The 14,173-nt window shown below is 36.4% G+C and overlaps 1 protein-coding gene and 1 long non-coding RNA gene across 2 annotated transcripts; both read right to left on the bottom strand.

Moving 5' to 3' along the window:
* Window positions 1-362: 362 nt before the first annotated feature.
* On the bottom strand, window positions 363-4,032 carry LOC110800218 (uncharacterized). Its single transcript, XR_002536561.2, has 4 exons — window positions 3,690-4,032; window positions 1,775-1,869; window positions 1,354-1,668; window positions 363-745 (listed from the first exon to the last, which is right to left on the bottom strand). It is a non-coding gene; the product is annotated as an uncharacterized lncRNA (long non-coding RNA).
* A 5,779-nt stretch (window positions 4,033-9,811) lies between these two features.
* On the bottom strand, window positions 9,812-14,055 carry LOC110800217 (pentatricopeptide repeat-containing protein At1g80270, mitochondrial). Its single transcript, XM_022005521.2, has 3 exons — window positions 13,842-14,055; window positions 12,521-13,106; window positions 9,812-11,444 (listed from the first exon to the last, which is right to left on the bottom strand). The coding sequence occupies exons 1-3, from the start codon at window positions 13,877-13,879 to the stop codon at window positions 10,194-10,196; spliced, it is 1,875 nt and encodes a 624-aa protein (XP_021861213.2). The 5' UTR covers window positions 13,880-14,055; the 3' UTR covers window positions 9,812-10,193.
* Window positions 14,056-14,173: the final 118 nt, after the last annotated feature.

Below are 14,173 nucleotides of genomic sequence, written 5' to 3'. Positions count from 1 at the left end.
CTCTCACTACAAGATAATGTTTTATTTATGACGGTAAATCCCGTCATTGACTCATCGTAAAAGACCAATTATGATTGGATTACCCGTCACAAGCCCGTCATGAAAGGGGGTCGTTGTAATTGACTACCCCGTCATGACCCCGTCGCAAAAGCTTATTGTGACAGGAAAAATTCATGTCGCAAAAAACCTATTATGATATTAGAAAATCTCATCGCAAAAGGAAAAACACGACGGGCTAACCTCCTATCGCGAAAAGCCAACTAGCAACTATGACAGACATCTCTCGTCGCAAAAGACATGGCAATTATTCTCATATGCACCTGCTTGTTCATTATGCACCTGCTACATATCCCAAAGCAATGTCAATGATTCCTACATATAGTAATACCATCATCAATCATCATTGCATACAAATACCATGAAGTTCATTTCCAGTTTCACAAAATCCAAATCAACATCAGTTGTCCATGATTAAAACCACCACAACCAATTATCTGATGCCCAAGATATACAAATACCATGAAGTTCATTTCGAGTTTATCTGATGACTAATTATATAAAAATTCAAACTGAAAGTCCACAACATAGAAGAGTCAGCCAGTAGAAATGAGGCACTTTAGCAGAGTAGTCAGCATGGAAGCATATCAGCAACACCAACTTAACTTGAGAGCAGTCAGCAAGGAAGCCAGTAGAAATGAGGCACTTTAGCAGAGCAGTCAATAAGCTTACTCGGCTATTCTTGAGTCTGCATCAAATACATTGCATGTAAACCTTGAAATTGAGTTTTAATTTGAATCAATCAACTTGTAAACCACATACATCACAAACATATTGTGCACATCAGTACCTATTATTATTACTAACCACAAATGCAATATAAGAAGTAGAAGAACCATCACAATTATTTCCAAATTTATCACTTACGATATCATCAATTCATCACTACTTGATCAATTGTAAGATTAAGAGGAAACTGCTTTTCACGGTCAAACATCATGTAACAATAGCAACACATCTTATTCTTGTTTGCAGCATTATATTGTAAGAAAAAATGTAATTGTTCTTCACCAAGTGAATTCAGGACAACTAAGTAAATATTAATAACTTAATTCATTCCCATGAACTAATTGCTAGATCCCTGCTGCTCATATTTGATCTAACACTTCCTTGAACTCTTAATGTATTCGGATCATTCTACAATAGTTTGATAAGTAACTAGGACTAATTTTTTCAATTTTATCTACTAATCTGCTACACACACACACTTTTTAGTGCTGCCAATACCTGTACATCATGTATTTTATCTATCATAAAAAGTGACTTAATTTAAAGAGGGGGATTTATAGTATTTACCTTACTAATCACTAAAAGCATCTAGAATGGCCTGAAGTTTTCCCTCAAATTTTGCTTCAACTTCATTTAAGCGAGTAGCGAAGGTTCTATTTTCTGCTTCCACATGTTCTATTCTTCCCAGTAACACTTCATTAACTTTTCCAACTTGTTTTAACTTCATTTCAAGGTCGAATCGGTTTGGTCTCTTAGATCCTTAGGCTTGATAGCACCACCATACCCAGCAACATATCCTTTATTTTGCCTCCCAAAACATTCTTCTATGACATCAAATACCTACATCTCTGGATTTTTTTGAATTTTCTTCTTGATCATTTCCTTTAAGAATTAAAAATCAAGTTAGTTGCAATATCCAATAGAGTTTCACAGTTTCAAAATCCACTTATGGAAGTTAAGAAACAAAGAGGAAGGACGATAAACTTACATGTTTTTCCACAGTTTCGGGCTTGTCTAAGATATTTCCTGTTTTGTGAGTGTCGAACTAAAACTTCTCAAAACCTGGAGGATTTCGAGATCACCCTACAAATAATTCAATCAATATATCACACTTCTATAAAACAAAGTAATTTATGTAAACATTATTTTCGTATGGATGTCATATTACTATGTCATACTTTATTTGTCGAAATTAGGTTGTTTCATACACATGTGAGGAGGAAGATTATACGGAATGAAAACAACATGCCAAATGCTATAAGATGTACGTGAATTTTTATAAGGTTGGAACCCATCACTAGCCAGACCAAGCCTCACATTACGGGGCTCCATAGCAAAGGTCTTATGCAACTCGTCAAAATGTTTCCATGCCTTTGAGTCCGAGGGATAATGTGCCAGATTAGCATCAACATCTCTGCCATGATGCCAACTCATCATTGAAGCTATCTTGCTAGACATGAACAATCTTTGAAGCCTTGGCTTTAATGGAAAGTACCTTAATATCTTTGCTGGAATTTTCTTACCCCTCTTGCTAATTTTAGGTTCCCCACTTCGATTATCTTCCTCCCATCTAGATTTCTTACAAATTTTGCAACACTCTAGATTTATATCATCCTTCCAATACAACATACAATGGTTTGGGCATGCATCTATCTTCTTGTAGGACAACCCAAGGTCTCAAATAACTTTTTTTGCCTCATTATATGAATCTGACAAACTAGAGTTAGAAGGAAGCATTTTCTTCTGCAAATAAGCTAACAACATATCAAATGATTCATTAGTCCAACTACCGAGACAGTTGATATGTAACTAATTCCGACAATTTTGAGCACCTTGAGCCTTCATATAATGGTTGCTCATTATCATGAAGCAACTTATAGAAGGTTTTTGCATAGTCACTTGGCTCATCCTCTTCTACTTTTATGCCCTCCATTTGACCAATATCAGGAAACATATCACCCAACATCTCTCTTATCTCATTGATCCTCTTCCTCTTCCTCATCCTCGTCATCTAATTCGTTATTCTCCTCATTTTCTTCAAGATCCACATCCACTAAACTTTCCCCATGAAAATACCAAGTCGTGTACCCCTTGTCCATCCCATAAATAATCAAATGACTACTTACTGTTTTCCTATCATTATATGAGTTTTTGCATCTATTACATGGACATGCAATAAGTTGAGAATCTATAAATTTTTAAAAACGCATAATCTAAAAACTCCAAAACTCCATCTCTATATGCTTTGCTAAACCTATCATCCAAGTGCATCCATTCTCGGCCCTTTTCCTTATCCATCCTACGGCATTATGAATAAAAAAGATATTCAAACAAACATACTTGATAGAGCCATCATTAAAAATTCCTAATTGCGACATACACCATTAAAACCCATTATGAAATAAAGAGCAGTAGATTACAACTTGATCTTATTTGCAGGACATGAGAGATAGGTTTACACATGAAGTTTTTTAAAACTTACTAAAAGAAGGCAGTGATAGAGTAACGGCTAAGGTATATGTCAATATCAAAACATTTAAATACAAATATATGTGATCGCAAACACAACGAGAATTGATAAATGCTTGATGGTATAAGGTAATTACTGTACTGGTGATTTTCTGCTCTGACGCTAATATCTTAAATTTGCGTGTTTAATAATCTGAATTAGCCAATTCCAAAACATAGGAATCACTAAAGGAATTCCCAATTTAAGCACACTAAGTAGATAACATAGGCTTCTATCAGCAATATTCTTCACATATAAAAAACAGAGACTAAATGAAACATAATTTCATTATCATAAACAGGAAATATGCCGTATCATACTCAACAAATCAAATTGAAGCAACAAATCAACTTAAAGCAACTAAAAACGATAATAAAAGAGTGAAATTATATACCTGATAATACGAATCTGCAAACAACAATATTCGAATCTTCAACTTGGAAAAAACCTAAGTTGCATCCTTCAATATTTACTCAAATAATCTCTAACTTGCAATTGTATTGTCTTAATTAAACTTTAAAAGCTCGATTAAGATTGAATAAACTCGATTTTCATGTAGGAATTTCAAGAATCTCTTGCGGTGAAGATGGAGTCGAGTCGCCGAGTGAGAGAGGAAGTTTGTCGCCTTTGTTTGTTTGTTTGAAGCTTTGATAACTTTGTCGGCTTCCCCTCTTGTTTGATGGAGCAAAATGAAAGAAGAGGGAAAATAAGAGAGCCTGAGTTTAATTCTTGTGGGTGGGTTATGACGGTTCACATTTCCCGTCGTAGAAACCATGCCATAAACGACGGGTTTTGGGCCTGTCTTAAATGGGTTGTCGTTAATGGCCCAGTTTTTTGTAGTGTCTTTTACCTATATTGAGACCTATATTGTTCATATAGTGACTATAATAAATTAAACACAAAATTTCTTAGATATAGTAACCATTTTTTGAATCATAGTAACCCTATATTTTTAAATGAGAATTGTGACTTAAAATGACATTATTCAAGCACAACATGTAACAACACATTAATTTGATATTTTTTTTCCATTATAATCCTAATAAACATACAAAAATAAATTAGGAACAAGTTGTTAACTTATTTTTAATAATGGTCCGCAATAAATTTAGTGTTCACCAAGTCCATTTAAGTGGTGGAATTTAGAGTACTCTGTAGTAACTTACAAAGTACTCCGAATTGACTGAAATTTCCTGATTTCTTTCAGGAAAGGAGAGAAAGAACTTTTAACTAAGTGGTAAAAAAATTGGTCAAAATACCGTACAAAATCTACTCTTTCGTAGGAGTAATCACGTGGCTCATGACTAGGTGTCAAATCGGGTCATCGGATCGGTTTTTGGTCGGTTATAAACGGTTCGGGTCTTGTCAAAATTCGATTTCGGATGAAGTCGGTTAATATGTTGTTTCGGTTTCGAGTCGGTTTCGGTTTGGGTAATTTTGGTTCGGTTAAATCTCGGGTTCGGTTTGAACGGTTTTAAAATGGTTTTGTATCAGTTTAGTTCGGTTCGGGTGTATGTCGGATACATTGCTATTTTTACCGGCTTACTGCGGGTACGGGTGATATCCGGATCGGACAAGTCTCGGGTTCGGGTGTACGTCAGATTCAGTTAATATTTTAACCGATTTACTGCGAGAATGGGTCATGTCTGAATCTGATATAGTCTCGGGTTCAGGTCAATTTTGATCGGGAGTCTCGTGTTCTGGTCAAGTTCGGATCAAGTTCGGATCGGTAGCACCTCAGATCGGGTCAATTACGGATTGAGTTTGCGGTTTGTTGTTCGAGCTAAGATCGGGTTGGCTTGTATTCTTATGTTGTATGGATCGAGTAGCTCTCGAGTTCACTATCAAATTCAAGTCACTTTATAATTATAATATTAAATTCCAAATACTGATTTTTTAGAATTCTACTCCCTCCGTCCAAAATTCGGTTGAAAGTCGGTTTCGGGTTCATTCGTACCGGGTCAACACCAATGCGGGTTAAATCGGATATCGGGTTTTACCGGGTTAGTTCGATTGCAGTAGTTATCGCGTAAAATCGGATTTCGGATTGCTATCGGGTCGAATGCGGGTTCGGTTCGGTTCAAACTAGTCGGATACTAATCGGGTTACGGGTCTCCTCGGGTTGTTAGTGGATCGGTTCAGGTCTTTGATATACGGGTCAAATCGAATTTTGGATCAATGTCGGATCGAATCGGTTTAGTTCGTTTTCAAGAGCCTCTACTTCTCGGATATATTCGGTTTGGATGTTGGTCGATTTAGGTCGGTTTCTCGGATCGGGTCAAATTTTGACAGCCCTACTCATGACTACACAAATCATACTCCGTTTTTTTACCAATTACTATAATTTCTGGTTTCGAGAAGAGGTGAGTGTAACAAAAAGGTAGAAAAAGTTGATGGTGTGGTCTGTTCACACTCGTTATTAAGTAATACCCCTCTGTTCCTAAAAGTTCTTCTTGTTTTCCGAATTGACGTTCCAATTTGTTCTTCCTATTGTGAATGTTTTCTCTTGTTGCCAATTTTTTTCTCCAAAATACAATCATGGATTTTTTGTCATTTAACACCTTAAAAAAAACAGTTTTTGTAATTTAACACCAGTTTTCCGTTATGGTTCATGTTAAAATTGGGGATTTTGTGAGAAATTCAGTAATGGGTTGAGCACAAAGAAGAGGGGAGAACATTAGCAATACGGTTCTCTGTCAATTGCTTCCCTCTTTGACGATCACCAAGACGGTTCCACATTCCATATTTTTGCAAATTCCTTTACAACAAAATCTTTTCCTATATCTAAATTTTTTATCAAGAAGAAGGTCGCTAATTGTTCGCCACCATTAGAGAGCATGCCATACTTTTGCTGATTCAACCTTGCTTTTTATATCGATTTTTCTGCTACTCTTTCTATTTTGTTTACTACTTCATTTTCATAAGGATTGTGGTCGCGTCATTGATATATACATTTTATATAGAGTTTTTACCCCCGCCCCTTAGTACTTTTCTGTGTACGTTAAATGAGCTCCTATGAGCCATTTTGAGTACTAATATGTATTATGTAGTGTGTCTTGAGATTTCAGGTTGTTTGAAGAGAAATTGGCCTTTTTAGGCTTGTTTCGTGTTATTACGGACTACTACACGTTCCCAAGTAGGTTTGGGGCGATCATAGTCGACTCTTGGGAGCCTATGATGTCCATATTTGAGCCCCAAGAGTTAGACTCGATGTTATTATTGAAAAATGATGCTTCTAGCCGGTCGCCCTACGATCGGTGGGTGAAGGGAGACCAACCGGGCGAGCAAAAGGAGAAAACTCCCCTTTCAGCACGCGCCCGATCGGGCGCCCGTCGCCCGGTGCCCATTGGGCGCCCACACAACATAGATTTTGAAGGACGAAAATCCGCCCGACGGGCGGGTTATGAGCTGCACCCCAGTCGGACGACCCAGCGCCCGATCGGGCGACGACTGCTTCCCGCGCTTTTCCCTTAAGTTTGTTTCCGGTTTTTAGCATGTTTTGGGCAAGACTATTTAAGCCCCCTTAGTTTTGTAATCTTATTATCTTAGTAGAGAGCACTTATTTTATTTTGACACTTAGTTTATTCTCTCAAATATTCCAAACACTTAAGTCCTTATTTCAATTAAAGTTCCAATCTTTCAGTTTGTCCTCGTTCTTCGTTTAGGTATTATTTCCGTTCCCTAGCATTATTATTTAATTTTAATTCATTGCTTTGATTTGTTAATTGCTTCAAATCATGTTTGCATTCAATATTAGTTTTGCTTATTTCAACTATGTGTGAGTAGCCTTATTCTAGGGTTTGGGAATCCATGAACCAATATGAAGGGATGATTGAATGTTGTTAATGGTTCATATTGTTGGTTAATTCCTATTGATTGTTTTCATTATACTTTGCGATTAGATTTGCGTAGATTTATTTGTATTAGTCTAGCAATATCAAGTTAAGATTCGAGAGATGCAATTTGATGTTTAAGCTTATTTCAATAGGTAGAATTGGGATTAATACACAGCGAGAGCCTGTTAATTTCAAGTCTATGATTAGTATCGATTCGAGAGAGCATGCTAGTCTGGTTAACTGCTTTATTGATTATTATTGTTGTTTATCATCCTCGATTGTTGTTCATTGGTGAACCTATGTCCTAGACCTTTTATTATCTGATTTATCACTTTCCAATTATCGTTGTAGTTTTATTATTCAAACCAAATCAATCTCTTGTTTCTCAATAATCTAGACTTAGTTTTAATAGTAGAAAGAATGTCAGTTCCCTGTGGATACGATCCCTCCTTTCCTTACTATGTTTTAGTTGATGAACGTTAGGTTTATCTTTGATAGGAGTGCGTATTAGCCTGTCAGACATCAACGACTTGTAATTCAATTTACAAAGATTCTAAAATGGAACAAGCGCATCAAATGTTATGAATCCAACAACGCGCATGAGGTAATTTTGACATAAATCTAATATGAACCCGCCCAAAACCCTTTAAAATAACTAATATGATCGCACATTCCCACCCATTCAATGTATTGTTATGCTCTCCCCTCTTCTTTGTGCTAAAACCATTACTGAATTTCTTGCAAAATCCTCAATTCGATTTTCACATGAACTATAACGGAAAACGTTAAGTGGTGTCGACTTTACTTTTTGTTGTTTTTTAAGGTGTTTAAATATAATAAAAATTAAGTTAGGTGTTAAATTACAAAAAATGGTTTTTTTAAGGTGTTAAATGACAAAAAATCCTATAATTATTCTACAATTTAATTTTCTACCATATCCTACTTTTATTCCATTCACATACTCAAATATTCTCATTTATTTCCCTACCACCCCTCAAAAAATAAAAATAAAAATAAAAGAATATTTCCCCACCACCTTATTTGATTCATTCATTCACACCCACCTTATTTTATGATTTTAAAATAAAATATCTCCGCTTTCTTTCTTTATTTTTTATTTTTTTTTCTTTCGTTTATTGTAAGAGTAGAATCTTTTAACTTTAATTATTAATCTTACACCGAATCATACCAAGATTTTATTTTTCTTAAGAAGAATTGACATAAATAATCTCAACTTTCACCAGTGTTCTCAAAATGATCCCAATTTTGAATTATTCTAGAATAATCCAAACTTTAGGGGTACCTTTTAAAAATAATCCGGACTATTAATTTTCAACATATTATAGACCTAAAATGGATTAGTGTAGGCAAGAAAAATAAAGGTTGGCTTATTTTGAAAAAGTCTCCTCAAAAGTTGGGATTATTTTGGAATAATTCAAAGTTGGGATTATTTTGAGAAGATGGGTGAATGTTAGGATTATTCATGTCAATAATTCCTTTTTCTTATTCCCTTCCCCGATTCCAACTGATAAAAACACAAGGGAACGGAGGCAATATTAAATAGGGCCCTAGAATACAGATCCTAACACTTATAAAGCCTTGAGCTTATATTATTATTCACCCAATCGTGCAATTAACTACATACCCCCAATTTCCTTCTTTGTTTTATTTTGTTTTATTCTTATCAATAGTGTAATGTCTATTTTCACCCTTCCTTTTGTCTTTGCTTTTCTCCCCTTCCATTTTCGACCTGAGCACGTTGCTAATGTTCCATGTGAAATGATAGAATAACAATTTTGGAGAGCTTAATGTTGCATGTGGAATGTTAAAATATCGATAACACCTCTTGTAAACGTATTTGTAATCGCACATTATCAATTACGAGCAAATCGAGCTTTATGTTTGTTTTCCCAGCGTTCGCCATAAAATGTCATTTTACGAAACAATTCTACAAAAAATAAAAAATTATAGCTTGGGAGATCGTGCGCTAGCGCATGGTCCAACAATTATAACAAAAAAGTGAAGCATTGATTTACATAAACATTGGCCAGAGTGGTGATTTAATCATTTGCCTAAAATTGTATTGTGAACAGGAGGTCGTGGGGTTGATAACTAAGGGTGGGCAGACATGGGAGTCATGGGACTACCTGAATACCGAAATGGACCGGGCTGGGCCAGTCTGGTGAATTCAGGTCCGCTCCTCGGGCTAAAGAGAAGACAGATTTCGGGTTTCCGGTACAGTCTGCGCAAAAACCGAGTTGTTTATATTAACACTATATTTTACCACCGTCCTAGGAAGCCAAAGCTACCAAGAAACTCAAAATTCTGATACTACAGCCGAAAATCCTCGGCAGCCATGGGGCAACGTCAGAATTAGTCTCCTCCATCGGCCGCGCAACATCATCAGCATCAGAAATCTGAGAAAAGAGAGAGGTTTATAACACCACCATTCTCTCTTTTGTCGAAGATTTGTATTACTTGATAATAATTTTGCGATACATTCTGAGCCAGTAGTCAATGATTGTTGTCTGCAACTCTGCGTTGGTGATTGAATCTGATACATGTGCAACTGTCACGACATCGAATCTTCAATGAATCATATTGTGCTAAATTAAAAATAAGATTAAAAAAAAAACCGAAATTCTTCTCAGTTTCAGTGGCAAAAGTGCAAAAACATCCGTAACACAAGCACAGCTCTACTATAAACAAGAGAAGCCTGTAAAATGATGTCACTGTAAAATACTCTATGTTATCGTCACATGAAATCATAAGAAGTATACTCCTATTAACATTGGCTCCAATAGAAGGAGATCTCCTCGTATTTCTCGAAATCGACAAGGGAGGAAATGAAAGAAAAACAAACATCGAGATTTGCTATTGAACCAGCAAAAGCATATTTCTACAATGCTCAAAAACCTAGGCAAAATATTCAAACAGAAATAGCAGACTTAGATACTAAAGATGGAAGTAGAGTTACCAACTGAAGGCATCCAATGAAAGCAAAGTTTTGTCTAATCAGTTTCACCTGCAAGAATACACTTTCTACATGCTGAAAAGCCTATTCAATCGAGCAAATCAGACGCAGCAGTCTTTCTAAATGCATCAACCTGGGATAATTGTCCAGCTAGTCCTTTATTGGGAAATATATTCTCTGCCTTCATCCTCTCCCTAAACCCATATGCTGGAACTTTGGCGTTTATGTAAGCTTGGAGTAGTGCACTGAATGGCCTTGCACGGGACACATAGCCAGCTTGTTTCATCCTGAGGAAAATCTTTTCAGCGTTATGGACATCACCCCTTTTAGCATACTGATCTAAGATAGACATGTAAGAGCTAAACAACGGTCTTCCTTGTTGATTCTGCGAGGTTGCTTTCTGCAATACGGAGTCCGCTTTCTCCACTTCTCCGGCATCCACATAAAGCTTCACAAGAGCATCCCAAGCAATGGGTCCAATGCGGCAACCATCGTCTCCCATCTCTTTTAGTAGCTGCTTTCCCTTACCCAGCATCTTGTTTTCTGCATAAACTTTTAGCATGGTAGAATAATGCCTAGTAGAAAGCTTCTTGATTGATTTGGTCATGTTTTTATACACAGCTTCTGCTTTTTCAACATTCTTCAGCTTACCCCAAGCTTCAATAGCAGCCAAGTATTCTCCTTGTCGAGGCTTTGACTCGCAAAATTTCCAGACCCTTTCAACATCATCAGCACTGCCTAAATTTGCATAAGTAATAAGCAACGTGGGGCAGACCCCGCGATTAGACTCTAAGTCATCTCCTTCCATCTCCTTCAGAACCGCCACCGCCTTTTCTTTGAGTCCACCATACACATAATGACGAGCAATTGTGGCTTGGACACGGGCGTTGGGTTTCATGCCTTCAGCCTGCATTGTCTCAATAATTTGTTCCATACCAATTATGTCATTTGCTTGGCCTTTTGTGTCTATCAACAGTTGGTAAGTAAAAAGAGTGGGCTTAATATCATTCTTCTCCATCATTTGAAGTACATCTGCAATCTTTTTCTTGTCAATTCTCTTGTAAAGAACAAGCAACTGGTTGCAAGTAAAGGCTGAAATTGGAAATCCTAGGTCCTTCATTTTATTAAATATCTCTTCAGATTTACCCAAAGTGGTTTGGGACACACAGTTGGCAAGCAAAGTTCTATAGACCACCTCCTGTCTGTGGGATTTGGGTATGCTGTCTATATACTTCTCTGCCTTTTGAAGACCACGCACTTTGGCAATCAGATCAACCCTAGATGCATAATCCCGCTCAGTGTATTCAAAATCCTCTCTTTTCTCTAGCCACTCTGACAGCTGAATTATACAAACAACATTAAGAACAACAATAACACGAGCACAGTATTAACATTAGATATCCAATATATATGTAGAAAAGACAAGCGCATACAAGTAGCCATCTCAACTGGCTTCCTTGCGCACAGACTGCTTCAGTATGGACTAGAAGCAAAAAGGAATCTTGAAAAGAAAAAAAAAAAAGACACATAGTTCCTTTTGATACACAATCCCCTGAGAAGACAACAGACTATGATGAAATCACTTCAGTAATCAACTAAGCATTGAAAGAAAAATTATACTGAAAGTGACGTTGGGAACAATTCATACATACAGAATTATACTGGTAATCATAAAAATGGTAAATAAGATGATTCAAATATGGATAAATGAAAAACCCGATCAATAGAGCTAATCTCCACATAAATGCTAGGAGTGAATATGTAAATCACTCATGAATTTGATGAAAGACGATCTAATGGAGTTTCTATGTATGTAAAACAAATTCCACTAAGCATAGTTAGTATGTATAAAAGTACACCTCCAGTAGCTTTCTTCAGCGCAAGACAAACTTAATTCTTGACAAAATTTTCACAGCCATCGGAGTGACCATATGAGTCATATGCCCTTGCACATTTATTTAAAATGCAACAGTCTAAGAAGACACTTCTAACTCAGCCCATTTATAGGAGATGTCTAATTTCTTGATAGAGAGAAACAAACTAGGGGGTGGTTTGAAAATAGAAACACAAACAGCCTCAAAAACGACCATGAGCTAGATATAATGAAGATAAGGTATTTTCAATGGATCTTCAACAAACCTTTATAGATCTGAACTTTTCTTATTGGTATGAATTTTTCTGCAGTAATTCAATTTTGAATTAAACTTGAGAAGCCCTTATTGAAACCTAATTGAACTTACCGGAACATTTTCAAACTAATTATAACTTACTGAACCTTAAAATTTGTGGTAAAAAAAACGAGCCCAAAAAGCACTTTGAATTGGATTTGAAGATCAATAATCATTCAAACAGTGGAGTAACTGCACACACATACAAGGAAAATCAACAGCAAAACATGGTAGAAGGTCTAAGCACCTGCAAGGCCCTCACAAACATCTTGCGCCGCCTTAGATTCAGAGTAGCATGATAAACTTCAGAACGGCTTAATTCCTTTTCCTCAGCAGCATATTTATCAAGAGCATCTGAAACAGATGGACCAGACTCCTTCAATATCAGATTCAACAAAGGTGACAACCCCCCCAACTTCTTCTTTGATACTGCCTCTCCTGCATCTTTCAGCAGCTCAGTTTCCAAGGTCTCTTCAGAATTCTCATCAACACCAGACAAATCAGATTCAGAATCAGATGAATCAGATGAACTGTCACTATCTTCAACACCGCCCACAGCAGTCTCAGGGGCTTCAGGTGTTTCAAGCTCGGAAAATCCCTCTTCCAAATCATCCTCTTCCTCCCCACCACTCTTAGCACCAGCTTGAGAAGAAAGATTTCTAATCCCAACTGATTGATTAGGAAAATGTACAGAACACTGGCAAGCATTAGATGTTATCCACCTATCAAGCGTGAAGCCACGATGCTCATTACTTGACTTGTCTTCTCTGGGACTTTTGAACGGTCCAAGTCCAGCACAAGCTCGAAATGCTGCTACATTTAATCCTTGAGCCCTGAATATACAGGGTAAATAGCAAGATTTACCAATATGTAAAGCAGGGAAAGGTAAGACACATTTCATATAGCATAATATAGATATATCACAGAGGCAATGACTGGAAACAATTACTATATGATGTTGGGGAATCGAGACCAAACACACACTTGTCACTTCTTCAGTCTAAAATAGCCATAGATACCAAGACAACAGTTTGAGCATAATCAAGTAATCAATTAAAATAAGTGAAACCCCCTGCGTCAAAAGTTATCGTCTTTTGGTTCTAAATATTGGTATCCACCCATCCCCAAATCCTTAGGGGTAACTGAGATAGAAAATTGGGTATAACACCACAACTTCATTTCTTTCATATAACTGCTCAAGATTAAGTTATCACCACAATTGTCCCAATACAACACGATCATTTCACATCATAAATTGTCCGAAAATAACACCAAAATTTCCTCTAAAACCCACATTATAATTCTCAAATTAACTCATACGGAGTATCTGTATAAAATCTTAATTTTTGGAGGATAAATGATGAGATGCTCCAACTTAACAAACATAAAACCATTCATTTCCAAACCAGAATAAAATCAGTGAAATTCAAAACAAAATAACGCGATAGTTTGATTCAACCCCAGAACAAAAATTACTTTTTTGTGTCAATCACAATTCAATCGAAAAAAACAGAAATCAAAATCAGTTGCAAATGACAAAAATATAGAGAGAAGGAAAGATGGAATACTTGATAGAATTTGCAGAAACCCGACGAAGAGCCCACATTTTGCAGCTTGAGAATGTTAGGAGAGAGAATGTTAAACCCTTGCGAAATGAGGTACCCAAATTGAAAGAACACTTCTTAAACCCTAGCTTTCTTAAACCCTAATTAGAAACCTTGAGGTTTGTAATTCAGAGATGAAAATAGTTTTTGTACCAAAATGAAATTTGTATTATGTGGATCTGTATGATTACGTATACATAATACACTCTTGACGGATGCAATTATTAACGTATAATAACTTTTTTATCAAAAGGTCTTGCGCGCACAAGGTGTACAATAAATTTATTGTACACCAA

This window comes from Spinacia oleracea, chromosome 1, assembly GCF_020520425.1.
Source record: "Spinacia oleracea cultivar Varoflay chromosome 1, BTI_SOV_V1, whole genome shotgun sequence".
Lineage (NCBI taxonomy): Eukaryota > Viridiplantae > Streptophyta > Magnoliopsida > Caryophyllales > Amaranthaceae > Spinacia > Spinacia oleracea.
The sequence above is the reverse complement of the archived record's forward strand: the minus strand, read 5'-3'. Positions and strand labels throughout refer to the sequence as shown.

What these genes read in the sequence shown, in the direction of transcription:
- LOC110800217 (XM_022005521.2), bottom strand. Translation starts at nt 13,879, where the DNA reads ATGTGGGCTCTTCGTCGGGTTTCTGCAAATTCTATCAA. An exon ending in GTTTCTGCAAATTCTATCAA is followed by an intron (nt 13,107 to 13,841) that starts GTATTCCATCTT and finishes CTGTATATTCAG; the next exon opens with GGCTCAAGGATTAAATGTAG. An exon ending in TGTTTGTGAGGGCCTTGCAG is followed by an intron (nt 11,445 to 12,520) that starts GTGCTTAGACCT and finishes TGTATAATTCAG; the next exon opens with CTGTCAGAGTGGCTAGAGAA.